Raw genomic sequence first — 23623 nt, forward strand, 5'->3', positions numbered from 1 at the left:
AAAAACATTTTTTAGAAATTTGTAAGGCGCCATCTCGCTTCTTCCCTCGTTTTTTATCCCGTTCTGGTTTTTCAATTTTATATATATGATTTATATATTTCAGGGTTCTCGGAGACGGGTCTAACGATTTCAATAAAATTTGCTATATGGGGGTTTTCGGGGACGAAAAATCGATCTAGCTATGCCTTATCTCTAGGAGAACGCGAATTTTTTAGGTTTTTTTTTATGTTTTAGGTATGTCCCTTAAATTGTAAACTGAAATAGATGTTATATTTACGAATGAAAAAGTCACCATGTCCTCCAGTGCCCAGGGCTGGAATCGAACCAGCGTCGAATGCACTCGCGGCAGATGACTAGACCGCTCGACCACCGGTTTTTATTTCGTTTTGTTTTGGTCTTTCATATAAGAGCTGCAAAAAAACCGTACCCGCAAAAAACTGGACGTCAGTGGGAAACTGCTCTTAGTATGACATTTATTTCAGTTTAATATTTTATGTTTATGTTTATGTTTATTTATGTTATGGAGATCCAACAGATATCTATACAGAGTATTCACAATTAATAAGAGATGGAAAGCCAATTACAGGATCACACATGTAGCTAGAGCTTAGATTATTACATTCAAATTTACTTAAATGAAAAGTGTCAACGCTCGGACACAGCAACACACAACAAGTTTTTTACAGTACCTACATATTAAGTACAATCCAAAAATGACAATATTTTAAAAACCCTACAATCAGAAATACAATAGAAAAGTAGCAAACAAAGATTAATTACACATGCTCAATCAAAACATTTTAGCGTCAAATAATGTTTTACCAAAGGTATCTTACAATTAAATATATCTATATCTAATTGGCTTGCCAGGTTGTTTAAAACTCTACTCGCACGCGACAAGAAACTATTCTGTCTGTATTTGGACGATGAAAATTTAATGGAAATAGGAGGATAATACCTTTTACAACGAGTGGGAGTATTAAAAGAGAGATTGGAAAGTAATTCAGGACTATCCACCAAATCAGTACTGATACTAAGTATATAACTTATGTCAGCTATTTCCCGCCGTTTTTGAAGTGGTACTAAGTGATGTATTTTACAAATAGATGGATAGTTAGAGGAGCGATAAGGAGATTTAATTTTGAAACACAGAAATTTAATGAATTTACGTTGAATACGTTTTACTTTGCTAATCCGATTAATAATAACGTGCTACTCAATCAATGCCAACCCGTTATACTTGCGTATTTTCTGCATGCATATAACGTTATAATATAACAACCACCAAAGGTACAAAAAGTTGCCATTTGAAAACAACCCAAGCACACATCATGCACACATCATAATTTTTCTCTTTTCAGGCCAGATCCGAATCTTCGAAAGCGGCCGAAGAGGAGGTGGCACTGCGCATCCACAGTTCCAGCTCCGCGTACACTCCCAAACCCTCGCCTCATCAAGTCGCGGTCACGCACAGCACGGATAGCAAGAGGATGTCCAGAAAGGTAGGGCCAAAAGAAGAAGGTAGAAGATGTCCAGTAAGAGGAAGTGAAACTGCGCATCCACAGTTCCAACTCCACTTACACTCCCAAACCCTCGCCTCATCAAGTCGTGGTCACGAACACCACGGATAGCAAGAAGATGTCCAGAAAGGTAGGGCCAAAAGAAGAAGGTAGAAGATGTCCAGTAAGAGGAAGTCGAACTGCGCATCCACAATTCCAACTCCACTTACACTCCCAAACCCTCGCCTCATCAAGTCGCGGTCACGAACAGCACGGATAGCAAGAGGATGTCCAGAAAGGTAGGGCCAAAAGAAGAAGGTAGAAGATGTCCAGTAAGAGGAAGTGGAACTGCGCATCCACAGTTCCAACTCCACGTACACTCCCAAACCCTCGCTTCAACAGGTCGCGGTCACGAACAGCACGGATAACAAGAAGATGTTCAGAAAAGTAGGGCCAAAAGAAGAAGGTAGAAGATGTCCAGAATGAAGAGGTGGCACTGCGCATCCACAGCTCCAATTCCACGTATACTCCGAAACCCTCGCCTCATCAAGTCGCGGTCAGGAACAGCACGGATAGCAAGAGGATGTCCAGAAAGGTAGGCCATAAGAAGAAGGTAGAAGATGTCCAGAACGAAGAGATGGCACTGCGCATCTACAGCTCCAATTCCATGTACACTCCCAAACCCTCGCCTCATCAATTCGCGATCATGAACAGCACGGATAGCAAGAAGATGTCCAGAAAAGTAGGGCCAAAAGAAGAAGGTAGAAGATGTCCAGAATGAAGAGGTGGTACTGCGCATCTAGTTTCAATTCCATGTACACTCCCAAACCCTCGTCTCATCAAGTCCCGGTCACGAACAGCACGGATAGCAAGGAGATGTCCAGAAAGGTAGGGCCAAAAGAAGAAGGTAGAAGATGTCCAGTAAGAGGAAGTGGAACTGCGCATCCACAGTTCCAACTCCACTTACACTCCCAAACCCTCGCCTCATCAAGTCGCGGTCACGAACACCACGGATAGCAAGAAGATGTCCAGAAAGGTAGGGCCAAAAGAAGAAGGTAGAAGATGTCCAGTAAGAGGAAGTCGAACTGCGCATCCACAATTCCAACTCCACTTACACTCCCAAACCCTCGCCTCATCAAGTCGCGGTCACGAACAGCACGGATAGCAAGAGGATGTCCAGAAAGGTAGGGCCAAAAGAAGAAGGTAGAAGATGTCCAGTAAGAGGAAGTGGAACTGCGCATCCACAGTTCCAACTCCACGTACACTCCCAAACCCTCGCTTCAACAGGTCGCGGTCACGAACAGCACGGATAACAAGAAGATGTTCAGAAAAGTAGGGCCAAAAGAAGAAGGTAGAAGATGTCCAGAATGAAGAGGTGGCACTGCGCATCCACAGCTCCAATTCCACGTATACTCCGAAACCCTCGCCTCATCAAGTCGCGGTCAGGAACAGCACGGATAGCAAGAGGATGTCCAGAAAGGTAGGCCATAAGAAGAAGGTAGAAGATGTCCAGAACGAAGAGATGGCACTGCGCATCTACAGCTCCAATTCCATGTACACTCCCAAACCCTCGCCTCATCAATTCGCGATCATGAACAGCACGGATAGCAAGAAGATGTCCAGAAAAGTAGGGCCAAAAGAAGAAGGTAGAAGATGTCCAGAATGAAGAGGTGGTACTGCGCATCTAGTTTCAATTCCATGTACACTCCCAAACCCTCGTCTCATCAAGTCCCGGTCACGAACAGTACGGATAGCAAGGAGATGTCCAGAAAGGTAGGGCCAAAAGAAGAAGGTAGTAGATGTCCAGAATGAAGAGGTGGCACTGCGCATCCACAGCTTCAATTCCACGTACTCTCCGAAACCCTCGCCTCATCAGGTCGCGGTCTCCAACAGCACGGATAACAAGAGGATGTCCAGAAAAGTAGGGCCAAAAGAAGAAGGTAGTAGATGTCCAGAATGAAGAGGTGGCACTGCGCATCCACAGTTCCAACTCCGCGTACACTCCCAAACCCTCGCCTCATCAGGTCGCGGTCTCCAACAGCACGGATAACAAGAGGATGTCCAAAAACGTAGGATCTAGTCGGAGCTTTCTGACTCCTTAAGCCGGGGATTTGAAGAATTGGATCGCTGTTAATTGACGGTCTTCCAATGAGCCTCCACAGCATACAATTCTAACTTTAATAAATAATATTCCAAACTTCTCAGTCTTGAATTCCTGCAATATTAGTAAAAAGTTGTATCCTACAAATAACTATAGTTTAGCTCAAGAGAATGGTGAGTACTGGCAATCTTATTAAAAAAACTCTACTGTGGCATTCGAATTTCGAACACATTATCCATCCATACTTGACATCGATCTTTCTCTTATATTGTAATATCGATAGAGACGGAGACAGAGAGCAGGGGCACTCTTTGGAACTCGGTTTCTTGGCTTTACCTAAGATTAACAGTAAAGAATCTTCTTTGTTCCAGGCTTTCCTAATGTCCTTAGCCCGCTTGGCGGTCGTAGAGCTTGGTATCAGCCTCCGACTCTCATATGTGGTGGTGTCCGAACTACTGCCTCGAATTCGAGGCGCTCTCGGCGTCAAGAACAGATCCATCAATGTGGACGCGCTAGCTGCCGAGTTTTATGCCAAGGCTAGGGAAAAGAATTATGTAAGTAAGTAGTTCGAGTAATGTAGCGTATAGACCAGGACCTCTAGAACTGTGTCGTATGCATAATTTATTAGATCGTAGTTTGACTTCATCCTTGTAGTGGTGTCCATAGGCTTCAACCAACCCGATGATGCCAGGCTGTAATGTGGTGCTGTTACTTTACCCCACCCTAGCCTCTTGAATGTCCCTCTTAAAATACTCATACAATGACCTTTGAAAAAATTCCACCTTTTTCACGAATTGGACTTAAGTGATTCTAGCTCTTAAAGATCTCACTATCGTCGCATTTTTACTAAGTAATTTCTTGCTTTGTGCTTGCAGGTGCAAAGGGGCAATCTATCTTGTTTATTGGTGAATGTTATGAAATCACCGCCATTCACCGCCGTAAAAGACGTCGAAATATATCTTAAAACATTCCCAATTTTCAAGTTTTTCCTAATGAAAAATGTGTCCTTCCAAAACCTTTAGGTACCTGAACAAGAATTGACTATCGGCGCTAATCGGGAAATGAATTAGAGATTCACTAGATATGAAATATTAAAGATATGTGACGTTCCACGGCAAAAGGTACCTTATGGCGGCTGGCGCTTACGTCGCGTAGCGCCGCCATAATATTATTGCGGCGCCATAAGGTACCTTTTGCCGTGGAACGTCACATATCTTTACTATTTCATATCTAGTGAATCTCTAATTCATTTCACGAATCGCGCCGTATACCTTGTGTTTCATATCGCAAGGTATCCTGTTCGTTCCTTTCCAGACCGACTTGTCGACCAAATTCCTATCACAAGCGCAGCCGAAGTTATGCACGATGCTGGACCTGCTGTGGACTTTCTTGGACGAGGCGGCGCTATGTGACATCTTGGAGCACTGCGTTGTGAGGGAGTGCCTGCTCTTCGATTTGGTGTCGCCGGTAATGATACTTATTACAGGCCTGGCCCTAGGAAAGCACTACCTATTATGCCACCTAGCTTTATTGACGAAGAAATTTTAAGTCTACTCACGTCATAAATAATATATTTCCATAATCGTAGGTACTTAAACCCATAACTAGCGGTAGGTACGCTAGTTATGAGCTACGTAACCCTAAGATTAAACCTATGTGGGAAAAAAGACAAATAGTTAAGTCCTATTTAATTTAGACACTATACAGCTAAATAGAAAAATAAACAAGAAAAATCTTAGCTTCATAAGGCTTTACAGGCTCACTATTGGTACTTTCAGCCTATTTCATCGTCATCATATCAGCCAGAGGACGTCCACTGCTAAACATAGGCCTCCCCTAAAGAGTGCCACAATGACCGGTCTTGCGCCACCCGCATCCAGCGGACTCCCGCGACCTTTTAAACCAGGCCGCGTAGCCAAGATGGCAATCGCTTACGCTCCGTAGCGATCGAAACGCAATTGTCACTGTCACCCTAATATGACAGAGTGATAGAGAGACAATGCTTTTCGCTGTCGAAGCGATAGCGATAGTTACCTTGGCTCGTCAGTCCACCTTGTCAGTCCACCAGCCTATTTACGAGTATATAAATTTTCCATCGCAGGACATACAGTTTACCCAACAGCTGGAAGGCGTGTACGTGCTCTGCGGCCTAATGCAGCATGTGGAGACCAGGCACCACCTCGTCAAATATGTCTTCTTCAACAAGATCTCGTAAGCTTCTATGTTGGCTTAAGTAAATCGGAAACACACTGACTACACTGAGACACTCTTTAATGGCATTGAATGAATGTCGCATGCGGTATTTCCGAACCTATACGACCTTCAAACCTGCAAAAAAGAGCGTACAGTCAGCAGCAAAAGTAACGGACGAGGTGTTCAAAATTACCTTGACGCGCTCTTATTTTCTTAACAATAAAGTCGCGTCAAGATCATTTTAACCCCCTTAGCAACTATTGCTGCTGACTGTACTCCCATGTCAAAGGCCGGATATTTCAACCCCTCTGACGTTGCGGGCGGGTGTCCATGGGCAACGGTAATCGCTTGCAATCAGGTGATTCATCTTCTCGTTTGCAACTTATATCATAAATAAAATGACTGAACTAGTTTCATTATTTTGGCACGACGTTGACTATCCATAATACCAATAGAGTGTAGGTATAGAGCAGCGGTCGGCAACCTTTTAGCAGCCAAGGGCCACATAGTAGTTAACGAAGATGACGCGGGCCGCACTTTGGTAATATTTGTGACTTTAGCAGACATTGTCGTTCGTCAGTATTACATACACAATAGCCAAGGAGGCTCGCGGGCCGCAAGCGAGAGGTTGGCGGGCCGCATGCGGCCCGCGGGCCGCTGGTTGCCGACCGCTGGTATAGAGGATTATTGACATAAATTTTGTAGTCACAGTAAATTTACTGCCATCTTTCGACACAGGATTAAAACTAAAAATGAAATTATTTTGATGGTATTTTCTTATTTGTTACAGGTTCGACAACTTTCTAAACGTGAAGTGTCCGGATGAGGCGGTCCTCAAAACCGTTGTCCGCAACCCGTGGTGGCAGAAGCCGACGCCAGTCCAGGGGGAGACGGATCCTCGGATAGCTGGTATACCCACGTTTTCATTATCATTATCAAAAACGTCTAATGCCGGACATGGGCTTTCCTCAGTGGCGAATTTGCCCTAAGGCCCAGTAGACCCGGGCCTAGGGCGGCAAGATATTTAGGGGCGGAAAATTGTGACAAAAAATTCGCGCAAAGAAATAACTCAATATGATGGGTGCTGAGAAAGGGGCGGCTACAGGGCCTGGGGCCTAGGGCGGCAAAGACTGCAAATCCGCCACTGGCTTTCCTCAAGCATCTCCGCAAGTATCCGCCGTGATTCTGCCTAAATTCAGAATCCTCTTATTCCATTTACAAGCCAGCACTTTTCTACTCACTAATTGGCGCAGTCAAGCTGTGTATAAACTTATACCTTAGTATTTTTTCATTTACTCGAAGGTTATGTCGACGATATACCTTAGAAGGATAAATTCTCTTTTATAACTCAAAGGATGTGTGCAATGATAATAAAATGTGATTAATATTCTACACTTTGATCTCTTTCCACGTAGACTTACTAACAATACAATTTTAATTTACAGAAATGGCAGAAACAGGCACGATAGCACGTCCTAACCCGTTCACGGGAGGTAATGTCAATGAATTATATCCGTTTCACACTGCCGTATTCGAACTTCAAGATATTCACAAGAGACGACACGTACTAGATCCATTCTAGATACGTTATAGTTTAGATATCAACTAGTTCTCTTTTGCAGCGCAATTCGGGCAACCAATGTCACTTTTACGTTAGATAGAGTAAGATATCTATTAGATGTGAATTGGATCTCTAAGTCATATCCTGTGGAAATCGTTCAACAGTATCTCCAGAATCGCGCAAATGTCAAATTTGACAGGTTAGATCTTAAACATAATTATCGTTATCGTATATTGATGATGTCTAAAAGATGTCTAATAGATGTCTATCTCAAAATCCGAATCGGGCCCATAATTCCGTTTACAATCCGAAAAGAGCGAGTGGAAATTAAATAGTTATTACATGACAACACCAGAATTCTAGTCAAGTATGTGTCAAAACAACTTACAGGACACACTTATTGCGGCAAAATAAAAAAGATGTATCTGTGTATCATGTAGTGTTGGTAGGAACTCGATTCTTTTGAGTCTAAATTTGAGTAACTTGACCCTGCGCTTAAAAAACTTCCGAGTCTAGACCGAGACTAAAGAGTCGAGTCCTTTATTGATGTGAGTCGTGTCTTTTAAGCGCAATTTAAAACGGCTCGAGGATTCGGATAAAGACTGTCAACATTTTTTCAGGTGTTATCTATATGAACACTTAGGAAAACTGGCGTTAGGGAACTCATGATTTCATGTGGGGAGTTGAAAACATTTGTACATAATTTGAGAGTTTTATTTTTAAAGGACTCAAGTATTTACCTACAGAAAACCTCAAATTTCGACTTAATGTCAAAAGTCTGATAAACTGAGCCGACTGTTAAGTGGTATCCAGACGGGACTGATCAAATCAGTCGATTTAATCAGAAATGAAATTGGCGTCAATCTCCAATTTTAGATTTTTGGTGATATTCGAGTCCCCAGAAAATACATGCCCCAGAACGAAAATACTGGCCTCACAAATTGGTATTCTTGGGTCCGCACCTCATTTTATCGGTAATATCGGTCATTATCGGCGAGCCAAATTGGTATTTGCGTCCGCACCTCCTGATTCGATCGGGCAATCGAATCAGATTGGCGAAAATTTTACTAATCTGGATACGCCTTTATAAGACAGGACTCAAAGGACTTGAGCCTTAACCAACACTACCATCATGTGAATACAGCAGCATGATAGGAACATAATGTTGCCCAATTGATTTCCCTTTTGATAATGCCCAATACATTAATTACAGGAACTAAAAACGAACACATGACATCACTTGACGACATTCAAATAGAAACTCAGTATAAGGAAGACTGTAATAAAATCACTAGAGCTGTCGCGCCTTTAGAACAGATCCAGGTACCTTCATAACCATTTAGTAAGTTGTTGATTGGCACGGTAGTGGCAAATGAAATGATTAAGATGAGAGTGGAGGACCCGCGCTAAATCGCCTTTTCATACAAACATAGTTCTCATTTCCGCTTTGGTACTGTAATATACAGGGTGGAAAGGCACGACGATCCTTTCCGGAAATGGGAGATAGTTTAGCCTAAGCTCTATATTTTCTCCATAGAAACTATGTTAATATGGGCAACCGTTTCTAAATTATGACCTTTTAAACATCCACGCAAAAAACTACTTTGTTCTAACCCTAACAGGTGACAGGGTCAATGAACTTACTTGTAAACAATCAGTATTCGACAGAAAATTATGCTAATTTGTTGCCATCTAACCATTTTTAGGTCTGCTTACAGCACGGTAAGAATCATTGCAGGATTTTCGCTTTCTTAGTGGTTCCACTTGTTCAATACTTGAATGAAATAGTTATGTTATTCCTTAATATTAATAATACTAACCACAACATTGTTTACAACGACAGTTCAAATGGTGACATTGACAACCACTCAAAAGTACGCAATCGTCTTATAAATATCTCTGGTTTCCTTGACTGATAAAAAGGTTTTAGTTTCTTAACACGTTTCACAAAATTATTTTCGAATAATTGGAAACTATTTAAAATAATAAAAAATTACATGTAGGTTGTGTTAGTTGCACCAAATGAACTTGCAAAAATGAAATACTAAGAATAAATCAAGAATAAATACTTCTTCAATACCAAACTAACAAACCTTCTTGCGTGGTAGGAAATAGACAAGACGTCTGATGTTTGAAATTAAATTTTCATTGAACTATACTTATTGAATGTCATATTCTTCAAATAAAAATGTTAGATGCTTGTGGCTATTTAAATTTGTGGGGCTGTGTAAAAGATATGGTGTACCAAACCAAACGGAATGTGAAACTGCGGACGAAATGAGACAAAGGCTAATTGGTGCTTTCTGCGGAGGATAAATGACGAAGAGCATACACTATATCGCATGTGCATCGACATACTCGGGTACGGGCTGCGGCGGCGTTGTAATACACGGAGGTACATTTGAACACCGTATGTGAAAAGAAGATAGTATTAAATATTGGAAAAAAGTAATTATCTAAGAAAGTAATAAAATTGTTTGTAATATTTTTGCATGCATTTGATTTATTTGACATTTATGCGTCATTCATACATCATTGCGATACTGTCAACGATCGGAAAAAAGTGTAAAGTCCCGAGCTTTCCCGACGGAGATCCTTAATCTAGCCGTCATGTGCACATGCTATAGGGTTATCACCACAGTTAAAAAGTAGTATTTTTGCAATTTTTATTTTTTACTCAATTAACGATTCTTACCATTACCAATAGTCTCTGTATCACTTAAACGACCTAATACTTCCGGGAAGGATCGTCGTGCCTTTCCACCCTGTATATGGGTTGAATTCAGAATACAATTTAAGATAGTAAAGATATTTATCTCACAAAGGAAACATTTAATAATATGTACAAAACTTAAGAAACTAAAACCCAATGAAGAAGTCGTGAGCTGAATTCGCTAATAAAACTTGGAAATCTTGCAAATATAGTGTAATTTTTCATAGAATGACATAAGTGAAAAATTACACTATATTTGCAAGATTTCCAAGTTTTATTAGCGAATTCAGCTCACGACTTCTTCATTGGTCCTCATTTTCCTCTCTGGATATTAACATTATTGAAAATATTTTGACACGATTTGTTTTATATCAACCACAGCTATGCTCCTACAGTAGATTTTTTTCAAATTCTTATTTATTATAAAAGTTAGGAGCATTTAAAAAATTGTATTAAATCTGTTTTTCGCACTTATTTTTTACAATAATCAAATAATCGAAAAACGTCAAACTTAGGGGTATAGCTATATATATATACATCAAGTTCCAGAGAGGAAAATGGGTACTGTGTTTGTATCAACAAGCAGCCGTCCCCTTTCCTCTTAAGGCCCATATAGACGGTTCAAAATCTTGCATACGATTTTCGTTCCATTTGCGGTATTTGGTCGATCGACTGAATTCAGTGTACTCCGTAGTTAGCAGTATCGAATATTGCATACAAGTTATTGAACTAAATGGGGCTCTAGGCCTATTAATGACGTCGCCGACTGATGATAATGGTTCGTCCTTTTACAGTTGGAATTTCTCTTGATGCTGCTAGACAACTCGGACGGTACGAACATGGTTCCGTCGACAAGGAAGATCTTCTTGGAGAAATTCAGAAGATATATCATGGACAACTGTATTCTGGACATGGTGATTTTAATAATAATATAATAATTCAGCCTATATACGTTTCACTGCTGGGCACAGGCCTCCTCTCTTGCTTGGCTTGGCTTGGCTATAGTCCCCACGCTGGCCCAATGCGGATTGGGGACTTCACATACACCTTTGAATTTACAGATGTATGCAGGTTTCCTCACGATGTTTTCCTTCACTGAAAAGCTAGTGGTAAATATTAAATGATATTTCGTACATAAGTTCCGAAAAACTCATTGGTACAAGCCAGGTTTTGAACCCGCGGCCTCCGGATTGAAAGTCGGACGTCATATCCACTCGGCCACCACCGCTTAAAACATGTTGGTGATTTTACCTGACTTTAATAAGCTGTTGTAGAATCTTTTTGCTAGCGCTTTGAAATTTAAAAAAGCGGCCAAGTGCGAGTCGGACTCGCCCATGAAGGGTTCCGTAGCAGCAAGTAACATAATAAAATTGCGGTTTACGATTTATGACGTATTAAAAAAAACTACTTACCAGATCTCGTTCAAACCAATTTTCGGTGGAAGTTTGTATGGAAATGTACATCATATTTTTTTTTTAGTTTTATCATTCTCTTATTTTAGAAGTTACAGGGGGGGGGGGGCACATTTTATCACTTTGGAAGTGTCTCTCGCGCAAACTATAGAAGATTAGAAATCTCAATATCATTTTTGAAGACCTATCCATAGACACCCCATACGTATGGGTTTGATGAAAAAAAAATTGAGTTTCAGTTCTAAGTATGGGGAACCCCCAAAATTGGGCAGGTAAGTAATATAAGACATAAGAACTTATACTATAATATTCATATTATATACGCTCATATTGTATAAGTTTGTTTTGTATACCGTTCAAGGTGTATAACGAACGTTAGATATAACATCAAAATATATATTTTTGTTAAGTATAACGTTATTTAAGTATAATATCATTGTATATAACGATCATTATGTATAACGTTCATAATATCTCAGATTTATAATGTATATTACTCAATACATCTAACACTAAAATGCATAATGCTCGTATAGAATAACCTAACCTACTTTTCTGGCAACAGTTTGTTTTCTGTAGGGGTCGCAGATCTAACCTAACCTAACCTACTTTTCTGGCAGCAGTTTGTTTTCTGTAGGGGTCGCAGTTCTAACCTAACCTAACCTACTTTTCTGGCAGCAGTTTGTTTTCTGTAGAGGTCGCAGTTCTAACCTAACCTAACCTACTTTTCTGGCAGCAGTTTGTTTTCTGTAGGGGTCGCAGTTCTAACCTAACCTACTTTTCTAGCAGCAGTTTGTTTTCTGTAGGGGTCGCAGTTATAACCTAACCTAACCTACTTTTCTGGCAGCAGTTTGTTTTCTGTAGGGGTCGCAGTTCTAACCTAACCTAACCTACTTTTCTGGCAGCAGTTTGTTTTCTGTAGAGGTCGCAGTTCTAACCTAACCTAACCTACTTTTCTAGCAACAGCTTGTTTTGTATAGGGGTAGCAGTTATAACCTATTTAGTATATCATACGCTATTATATTTTATAATCATTATACTAAAAGATAGTATATACTATGATCGATATACGTTATGTATGTTATATAAACTGAATTTATAGTATTTGAGTGTTATATAAAAAATCATTATGCAAAATGAGTATTATGTTAAATGACCGTTATTCCTAATAAAAATATTGATTTTGATGTTATAGCAAACGTTCATTATAATTATCTTGTGAACGTTATTAATATGAAATTATATATTATGTACTTATATTATGTACTTATATCTCGTGGGACGCACCCCCCAAAATTTATTGTTTTTTTTTTATATTTCTGTGTGAAAATCTTAATGCGGTTCACAGAATACATCTACTTACCAAGTTTTAACAGTATAGTTCTTATAGTTTCGGAAAATAGTGGCTGTGACATACGGACGGACAGACAGACATGACGAATCCATAAGGGTTCCGTTTTTTGCCATTTGGCTACGGAACCCTAAAAAGTTAACTTACAACTTTTCTGAGAAGTGCCGAATTAATAAATCAAAAACTTAAGCAGCTGTTTGCACCACGCCTAGAGAGGCATGTGGGGCAACAACATGTCAAGTCTGATGGATAAGCCCGGAAAAATTGGTCGGCTGTAAAATATTACAGTTAGACATAGACATAAAAAAACATATTTTAGGACATTTAGATATCGTAATCGGGCTCTGGTTCTGGTGATCCCTAAGATCCTCAATGTATACATATTTAAGTAGACATGTTTAATTAGAAGTACCCTCACGGTTTTTTTTTTGTACAGAGGCTGTTTAACATATCGCGTAACTCGCCTGCCATCTCATGGTGCTGCCACGCTCGGCTGTTGTCCGCCGTGCTTAAGCTGTGGGACGAGAAGCCTCTGGGCCAAACGTTAGTATACCCCGTCTTTTTCTAACTGTATCAAAGAGAATAGATAGTATAGAGGGGTCCTGTCATAGTGAATTTTGTAGTCACAGTAAATTTACTAAACTACACACGACTAAAACTCAAAATGAAAACGTATAAAACTATCGAAAAATGTATATATATGGATAAATGATTTTATTATTTTTGTATCATTTTGACCCAAGTTCATTCACTGACACCTATGTGTTAAAATTGTTAAATATGGAACGGTGTCGTCAACGCCATCTAGCCGACCATAGGCCAAAGGTGTGTGCGCCATCTATCCGAGAATGACTTTTTCTTGATTTCCGAGGCACGTTTTTTTCTTAGACTTTATTCGTCTTATACGGAGTTACATATGTCTTTGACTGTATTAATTAAAGAGGGACGGGTAGTCTATCTAGCGGCGAGGTACTGTCGCGCCAATCATGTGCTAGCCCGGCTTATCTACAGAGAATGTTTTTCTTATTAATCAACCCGCCTGCCTGATCTAGTGGTCCTGCCACGCCCGGCTGTTGTCGCTAGGCCAAACGATAGCATTACGCGTAAAGTCTGCACTAGAGCTCCGAGGAATTGCAGGGACTTCTCTCTTGCCACATTCCTGCGTTCGGTACAAGACACGATACAGAGTTGCACATCCTGCCACTTCCCCAGCTCAAAAATACATGAAGTTCACATGTGGACTGTAAACGTGCGTATAGACGATCCGCTCACTCGGACCCCGTACTCTGTCTCAGACCCGGACCAGTTCCGGACCTGGAGCATGCCTGGCTCTACCAGACCTAGATCGGAACCAAATTTGACTCTAAACCCAAAGTAGACCCGTTTTGTGGTAACAGGATTTAACAGATATCAGGAAATGCCCATTAGCAACATAATCCTTAAGCCGTACACATTATACTGTCCCGTATGAATAATAATATTAATAATTATTCAGGCATACCTAATATTCTAATGTTGTCGTTGTAAATCGATTGTCTTATGACACCTCACCAGTGTGATAACATCCTACCTTTGTTCCATTTCTCCAGCAACACTTCTATTCCTCCTTACACCCCTCCCAAGTCCTTCATCGATGGAGACCTGGACTACTACAACGTCGATCGGCTGGGTGGCGTGCTGCCTTTCCTCGTGAGAACCTTACGGTACGCTGTTTCTATTATTTGATTTATGATAACAAACATAACGAAGAGGACAAATCGTCAAACGTGAACTATGCGTCGTTGAAGAGTTCCGTTCTGATCGTCATCAGCAGTTCCACTTCATCAAATGTCACTTTTTTGAATGTATATGCTTGATTTGTTGATAAAAACACAAAAATCACTATATGTATGCCTTTAAGATTTGAGGAGTTCCCTCGATTCCTCTTGGAAGTTGGATCCCATCATCAAAACTGGGTTTTTACAAAAACGGGATCAATCTGTATGCATGTATACATACAATCAAAAAAAGAATTTTCAAAATCGGTCACTTGACGGAGATATGGAGTAACAAACATAAAAAAAAACATACAACCGAATTGATAACCTCCTCCTTTTGAGATTTGGAAGTCGGTTAAAAATTACTACCATATAACATTGGGCAATAAGTCTATACAACTTACTCCACACTGAAAGTTTTGCGTAACTTTTGAATGCAACCATTTATAACCATAATAATACATTCCCCCTTACATTCTATGCACATATTCACTCGCTGGAACCATTTTTGGAAGCATGAGGCCCAATCACTTGACTGCATGCTTTCGACGTCGTGATGAACCATAGTAACTGTCTTAAATATCAAACCCCTCATTAAATCCTTAATTTTGGTAAATAGATAGAATTCACAGGGTGCAAGGTCTGGAGTATAAGCCGTATAAGTGACATTTTCCACGTTTTCATAATTAAAAAATGCTTTTGTCTTTATTGCGGTATGGCGGGACGCATTGTTATGATATGACGCAGGTGGATGCGGCTTCTCGGTCGTCTCTCGCGGACTTTTTCAATGACTGCGGGCAGACAAATGGTAGTGTACCACTCAGTATTTAACGTTCTTTTATTATTTAAAAGTACGGTACAAATATGTCCCGTTTAAAAAAAACAGACGATCAAAATGTTTGGCAACGCTTTTGGCTTGTTGAACTTCTATGGGCCACCTGTCAGCTTCAAAAGACCCATTCACTGGACTACTGCTTTTTTCCGGATCGTAGCAGTAAATCCAGGTTTCATCTCCTGTAACGATGTTATATACATCATTTGAACTTCCTTGCTTATACTTACGACGCATTTCTCGGCACCAGTCAACAAGTACCTGTTTTTGGACTGAAGTTAATTCGTGAGGAATCCAAAGACAACAAGGCTTTCCGACTTTTAAATATTCCTGTAAAATCTTTTGTATTTGTCTCATACCTATCCCTAATTGTCCTCAAATTTCGTCATACGTGATTCGTGGGTTTTCTTCAATGAGTCGTCTCACAGCAGCCACGTTTCCTTCAGTGATCGCCGTCGACAGTCGATCTTCGCGAAATTCATTATCTAGAATAATGCGGTCTCTACTAAATTCACCATACCAACGCCTCACGATGCTCAGATGTGGTGCTTCAATCCCAAAAGCATTTTGAAGGCGAGCACTACAGTCTTGCGGAGTAAGCGAACTTTTAAAATCATACAAAATCATAGCTCTAAAATCTTTTCGCGTTAAAGCCACGTTCAACGCAAGTGATTTACTTTGACAAGCCATTAAAAACAAAAAACGATCGATTTGTCGCCAACATTTATCACATTCCATAATCAATAGCCTGTATTTTTTTTAATATACAATTCGTAATTTAAATGTTTACCAGTGGCCAGTAGTGCAAAACATTCAGTGTGGCCTATGTAGACCTCGTGTACCCCTTGGCTCTACTGTTTTGAAAGATGTCCAAACCCTGAACGCCTGAGGCTGTTCAATTCACGAGAATTGGTTGGGGAATGCTACCTGTAGATAAGAACGGCCGGACATCCTAAAGAATTTTTGCCCTAACTGAAACGGAGACTGTTCGCTCGCGCTTCGCTTATTTAATACGATAATTACAAATTATTTTCCTCAGACAAGACCTAATAAACGTATTGGGAGAAGAGAATCCGTTTGTACAGAGCTTCGAGCCCACTTACAACAGGGGCGGAGGGATTGACATGGGTAATTAAGTACTTATTAATTACATATTATAATTAATTTATTTACTGTAGCTCTGATAGTCTACCAGTAAGAACGTGCGACTTTCAATCCGGAGGTTGCGAGTTTAAACGGCTGCTATTTAACTGATCACCAGATTTAGTAAAATTTAATACCAAAAAAATCTATTTTACCACCCTAAAATAATGAATGATCACCAAAATTATAACACCATTTAATGTGAAATGATTACCAATTTTATTACATTTTACTATCCTTTTAAAGGAAATGACACCAAACTAATCAATATCAACCCAAAAATAGTAAATGATTACCAAATTTCAAACCCCATTTTAATGTGAAATGATACTTAACCAAATTATTACATCTTTCTATCCTATTAAAGAAAATGACACCAAAATAATCATTGTAAACCCAAAAATAGTAAATGACCACCAAAATTAGAACTCCATTTAAATGTAAAATTATAACCAAATTTTTAAATCTTGATATCATATTAAAGCAAATGACTCCAAAATAATCTTTGTAAACCCAAAATTAGTAAATGACCACCAAAATTGTAACCACATTTTAATTAAAAATGTGCAAATGTTAAATATAATTATCGTTATCCTATTAAATTAATTAATCCACTTCGTCACATTTTTCTAGTAGCATTTTATTTCTGTAACAGTCGCAGTTCTAACCTAACCCACTTTTCGTGTAGCATTTCGTTTCTGTAAGGGTCGCAGTTCAAACCTAACCTAACCTAACCCACTTTTCTAGTAGCATTTCTTTTCTGCAAGGTTCGCAGTTCAAACCTAACCTAACCCACTTTTCTAGTAGCATTTCGTTTCTGTATGGGTCGCCTTTCAAACCTAACCTAACCCACTTTTCTAGTAGCATTTTTTTTCTGTAAGGGTCGCAGTTCAAACCTAACCTAACCCACTTTTCTAGTAGCATTTCTTTTCTGTAAGGGTCCCAGTTCAAACCTAACCTAACCCACTTTTCTAGTAGCATTTCTTTTCTGCAAGGGTCGCAGTTCAAACCTAACCTAACCCACTTTTCTAGTAGCATTTCTTTTCTGTAAGGGTTGCAGTTCAAACCTAACCTATCCCACTTTTCTAGTAGCATTTCTTTTCTGTAAGGGTCGCAGTTCAAACCTAACCTAACCCATTTTTCTAGTAGCATTTGGTTTCTGTAAGGGTCGCAGTTCAAACCTAACCTAACCCACTTTTCTGATAGCAGTTTGGTTCTGTATGGGGCGCAGTTCAAACCTAACCTAACCCACTTTTCTAGTAGCATTTCGTTTCTAGAATAATTATTATTTTGGAGTCATGTGCTTTAATAGGGTAGCAAACCTAACCCACTTTTCTAGTAGCATTTCGTTTCTGTATGGGTCGCAGTTCAAACCTAACCTAACCCACTTTTCTAGTAGCATTTCGTATCTGTATGGGTAACAGTTGAAACTTAACCTAGCCCACTTTTTTAGTAGCATTTCGGTTCTGTGAGGATCGCAGTTCTAACCTAACCTAACCCACTTTTATACTAGCATTTCGTTTCTGTAAAGGTCGCAGTTCAAACCTAACCTAACCTACTTTTCTAGTACCATTTCGTTTCTGTAAGGGTCGCAGTGCTAACTTAACTGATAGCAGTTTGACTTACTTTTCTAGTAGCATAACGAAATGCTACTAGAAAAGTAGATTAGGTAAGGTAGGTATGCGGTGCGGGGTACGGGGGGTTCAGCGGGAGGGGCTAGTAATTTTGGCATCAGTTTACTTTATTTGGTAATATGTATACATTTTTTGGTAATCATAGTGGTTTATTAAGGTGAAAATATCGCATTAATTTGGTCTTCAAGATTTGGTGATCATTAATGATTTTTGGTGATCATTCAATATATTTGGTATTTGAATACAATTTGAAGTGCAGTCGTAATTAAAATGGTGGTACTTTTGTATTTTTAGGCCTTATTTTTTTGGTGTTCAGTAATTTTTTTTGGTAAGCATGATTTTTTTATTTAGGGTACCAAAGTATTTTTTGGTGGTCATTATATTTGTAGCCAGTTTAAACCCCACCTCGTCCCAATGAGTTTTTCAGAACTTATGTTTGATTCAATTTATTGCAAAGCGCAAGGGATTATCGGTGATGTTAGCACCAATACCAAAACGAGAGAATGAGATAGCTTAAAGGTCCATATCATTAAAAGTATCGCTTTTCACAGGTGTGAGCGAGATGGGTGCAGGCTCTCCCGGTCTAGCAACACTGCCTCAAGTAATTTCTTCGATGGCCCGCTTCATGCACGCCACGCTACCGCCGATTCCCAACAGGTATTCTAGGAAATCCTAAATAGATTTCCGTCCTTTTTGCGCTTCCTTTACAAAAAAATAAAAGAACAGAAGAAACAAAAAACAACACAACAGAAAAGTTCAAAAGAACAGAAAAACTCAATATCAACAGTAGGTAAATTAGACCAATATTTCGCTGGCCCAACATTACAGCGTTCTATGTTACATTTTCAAGATAGTTGAATTTCTACTTAATGTCACTATGACAATGTTCAAATTTCAGTTCGATAAAAGTGAAACATAGAACCCTGTAACATTGGGCCAGCGATTTGTGTACAACCTATAGCGTTCCGGACCGTCCGAAATCTCCGCATTCCATTATGATCAGCCCACGTTCCAGAGACAGAATGTGTATAGATCGAATCCCCTTCCTCCTTATTTTAAATACGCTTTTTCTTTCATATTATGGTTCATCCCGGTTGTATCTTGAGCTACTTCGGAGCCCAGGGTCTTTAGAATCGCTGCAGGTTATAATCATCATATTCTCAGGTCTACAGGAGAAACGGCTTTGGCGCTTAAGGGCACTCGCTCCATGATGCCTGGAGCTGGCTCCATCAACGTCAGGACAGGGTATCTTCGGCTCCTGGATGGACTGTTGGCGCTGTATCACGGCTCAGCCATCAAACATGCTGAGAAGGTAAAGAAAATCCACCGCACACATTCTTAAGACCAGTTCTGAGCACCACACCATTGGTTCAGGAGAAACGGCACTGCACTCAAGGGCACTCGCTTCATGGTGCCAGGAGCTGGTTCCATCAACATCATCAACGTCAGGTCAGGGAATCTTTGACTCCTGGGTAGCAGTTCAACCAGTATCTGCTGGCGCTGTATCATACTGATTTAGTCATTCCACAATCTCCACCACACTTGTGTTTTGACACCAGGGGCCCATTTCTCGAACGATATTAGTCTAATATTATTCGTGTGTTGTCATGACAACCCATACGATTTGACAGTTCGTGGACTAATATAATTAGTCTATTATCGTTATGTTATTAGATATTAGTTGTATAAACTATTACTTATTTATAAACGGTTTTTTCCAGCTATGCGAGCTAAGAGACAATCAGCAAGATATGGCAGATTGTCTCCACGACATCGAGCATCGAATCGCTGCCTTAACCAGCGAATTGCATGCTGCAGGTACAATTTACTATAGGCCGAACCAGACCAGATGTGTACTTAAAGTTAATGCAGGCAGATTAAGGCAAAGGAATGTTAGGGATGAATGTTGATAGTCGGAGAGCGGATGGTAGACCCAAAAAAGGATGGATGGATTGTGTGATGATGATATGAGAAAGAAAGGAGTGACTGCTGAGGTAACGAAAGATAGAGACCCCACATATCGTGGGATAGGTGCAGGAAGAAGAAGAAGATTAGGTTCTTTGCGTAGACATGTGTATTATTTTTGACACACAAGCGCTACAGGCAACTAGCCACTCACAGTGAGTGTTTGTTAAATGCACTTTGAGTTGTCCAAGAGGAGCCGATTTGTTAACCAAGATCTCACTATGTAAGAAAAATCACCGGTAGCTTTGTGTTTTACAGACTGCGTATACATAAATGTATAAGTTCCGGCGAATTGTGGGCTTCTTTTTATATTTTGAAGCCGATAACACAATTTGCTTACATTACAGATAACGATAATATTTCCGAATCGGACAAACCAAAAAAGGAATTGACTGAAAAAATACTTCAAGAACTCGAAAGATCCAAGAGTATCTACGAGGTAATTGAATAAGTTTTATCAACAAAATATGAATATAATGACAATTTAGTGTCGATCTATATCGGGATTCAGTCCTAGATTTTTCAGATTCAGTCTTCAGATTCAGATTCAGTCTTTGACAACACAAAATACTTTGTGGAAGGCATTTCGACAGTCTTCACAAATTGGTCAGTCCACTGCGTTCACCGGCGGTACCATAGTCTTTCTGATCAATATAATTTCTCGATGTTATTAAAAGGTTTCTGGTGGTTAAGAAATGAGAGCAGATTTTACACATAGTTGTAGCTTAGTTTTCGTACAAAATCGTTGAAACATCAGGCATTAAATGGCAATGGCAAATTTTGGCAAGACCTTTTGCGTGGTCAGTGCTGATCATGTCACTTTCCCTCAAAGCTATATGCTTCCATTTTGCTTCCTACTAGCAAAGAGAATTTGAAACAGAGAGTTACTGTCATGGTAAATTATGTAGCTACAGTACATTTACTGCCATCTTTCGACAGAAGATTAAACCCGTTAGAACGCCATTTGACTTTGATCATTATTCTTTCACTGATATGGTGATATGTGTTAACTTGTTAAATATTAATATTAACCCCATCTACTCGAGAGTACGCCAAAGGTATGGTGCAATCTTTTCGAGCGATGGCACCATAACCTTTGGCCTACAGTCGAGTAGATGGCGTTAATTTCAATATTTAACAAATTAACACATATCAGTGATAGAATAAGGATCAAAGTCAAATGGCGTTCTAACAGCTTTAATATTCTGTCGAAAGAGGGCAGTAAATTTACAGTGGCTACATAATTTACTTTGACAATCCGCTTCTAAACGCTCTATTCTCTTTGCTACTAGTTATAGCTCCTGCAAGAGTTAACGTACCGATGGTTTCTAGGAGAAGCTAAAAGCCGGATCATTGCAAATGGCGTGGGTAATCGGAGCTGTCTGGACACAGAGCAGACAAGCGGACTTGGCCAAGCACTTCGCGGGCACGCTGCACTCCATGCGGCTTGCCTCTGACACGGAATATGCTGCTCACATACAGGTTAAAATTTATTAACTTTTTAGTACTAGTAGTTCGCCCCGAACTGAGAACTCGCGGTTCGCTATAAACTATATAGTGTAGATTCATAGACATCTATTTCATTTTCGACACGATTGAATAAAAAATGTTAAATTCAAGATGGCTGATACGCCTATTTTCTCACGTACCCACCACAATTGACTAGACAACGATCCACCTACCCTACCAATGTATCTAAACTATGGCCACTCATATTATGTGTTCCGTACTCTACGTCAGAGGTCTTCATTGAGAGAGTAACGCCTCCGTGTCCGATAGATGCCGCTAGCGTCTATGTAGTCGCTCCACCCCACGCCGTGACGTAGTTCCGCTTCCCCTCCCTGCGAACCGTTGCTCGCTTTCCGCGACTCGCCGCCATGACATTGTTTCGTCGACCGTCTTATCCGATGGCCGCAAATTTTTTTTTGCGTACATTTTTGCAGCATGGTGCTTTAAAATTTCCGAACCAAAGCTTGTCCATTAAATAGTGAGATATAGCAGAGATCGCTATTATTAGTATTTTGGCGATCTCGCGATCGAAAGTGCTTTTCCATTCTACCCACTTTTTATCTCACGCACCGGCGCCTCTCGAGCTGGCCGCCACTATGGTGCCTCTCGCCTCACACAACAGCGCCTCCCGAGCTTGGCGGCGGCCGCCTCACGCACTGGTGCCTCCCGAGCTGGCCGCCACGATGGCGCCTCTCGCCTCACGCACCGGCGCCTCCCGGGCTGCGGCGGCGGCCGCCACGGTGGTGCCACCCGCCTCACGCGACAGTGCCTCTCGAACGGGCCGCCACTCTCGATGGGTCCTCGCCGCACTCACCAGCGCCTCCTGAGCCAGTGGCGGCCGCCATGATAGCGCCGCCCGCCTCACGCACCGGTGCCTCCCGAGCCGGCCGCCACGATGGCGCCTCTCGTCTCACGAACAGGCGCCTCTCGAGCCGGCCACCACGATGGCGCCTCTCACCTTACGCACCGGTGCCTCCCGAGCGGCGGTGGTTGCCATGATGACGCCGACAATCACGCCGATGCTGTCCACCGATGCTGAAACTACGACGATGTCGTCCCTTGCAATGGCGCCCATGTTCTGTTCGCAAGAATACCACCGCGAACTTACCCGTCGCCGATGCTGCCCACCAAGCTGACGCTGGGCGCCACGGTATCAGTTTTGTCCTGTCCACATGGTCCCATTGAGGTACGCAGGCGCCTATAATTATGGTGCCACAGCACGAACAGACCCCTAAACTCTTGGTTTCGGTTAAGGATGGCGACGGCAGACAAGGTCGTTAGGAGCCTCGTCCTAGTGTGGCTCGACTGCCCGGAGTTGAAAGCGGTACCCAGAGGAAAATACGTCGCGTCCCTGGGCTTCATAAAGGTGCAGATCGACGAGGAGCCGTGCCGCTTCGAGGGTCCTACGACGTCTCGAGGCCAGCGTGCGATCCAACCGGAGAGCAGCTTTGCGACACGATCCTGTGCGACCGCTCACATCCGAGGTTGAAGGCATCGAAAAGGTCTGCAGACCTCACATAATTATCGTAAGTAATTAAGTTCCGTCTTACAAAGACGAACTCGATCGCCAAGCCCAATAAACAAAATGGGACAAATAAACCCGCTGCGCCTGAATAAGCTTGAGTTTCCGGTGCTAAGAGAAAGGGGCGAGGCCGAGGGGGACTCCAGCAGTTTCCATCTGTCTGTCTTCTTCTTTATCGAAACAGTTTTGTTACGCAAAGCGCCAAAACCGATTTTAGACTTCATTTCATCAGTTCGATTTCCTTAAAAGCATGCTACCATACCCCTATACTATCTCAATATAGGCGTTTCTTCGGATAAAGCGAATTAGACCATCACGCTCCTATACATCACTTGGGACACGCGGCACAGTACCCCGATTGAAAGTTTTCTTTTTCGTGACATACAGGCCTGCCTTGCTGCCGAGTTTCGCGCAGAAATGAGACTCAATTC

At 41.1% G+C, this 23623-nt stretch overlaps 1 protein-coding gene across 1 annotated transcript in view; it reads left to right on the forward strand.

Moving 5' to 3' along the window:
* Positions 1-23623, forward strand: part of LOC134800822 (E3 ubiquitin-protein ligase RNF123-like) — an 85365-nt gene that overhangs the window by 21879 nt on the left and 39863 nt on the right. The window contains exons 9-24 of the mRNA XM_063773379.1: positions 1362-1502; positions 3972-4154; positions 4915-5067; positions 5702-5811; positions 6584-6702; positions 7239-7286; positions 8568-8677; positions 10862-10981; positions 13267-13373; positions 14420-14533; positions 16459-16547; positions 18748-18853; positions 19361-19508; positions 19918-20014; positions 20509-20600; positions 21494-21643. Of these exons, the coding sequence (XP_063629449.1) occupies positions 1362-1502; positions 3972-4154; positions 4915-5067; positions 5702-5811; positions 6584-6702; positions 7239-7286; positions 8568-8677; positions 10862-10981; positions 13267-13373; positions 14420-14533; positions 16459-16547; positions 18748-18853; positions 19361-19508; positions 19918-20014; positions 20509-20600; positions 21494-21643 (1887 nt within the window). The remainder of the gene's footprint in view (positions 1-1361; positions 1503-3971; positions 4155-4914; positions 5068-5701; positions 5812-6583; positions 6703-7238; positions 7287-8567; positions 8678-10861; positions 10982-13266; positions 13374-14419; positions 14534-16458; positions 16548-18747; positions 18854-19360; positions 19509-19917; positions 20015-20508; positions 20601-21493; positions 21644-23623) is intronic.

The sequence above is a fragment of the Cydia splendana genome, chromosome 20 (genome assembly GCF_910591565.1).
Source record: "Cydia splendana chromosome 20, ilCydSple1.2, whole genome shotgun sequence".
NCBI lineage: Eukaryota > Metazoa > Arthropoda > Insecta > Lepidoptera > Tortricidae > Cydia > Cydia splendana.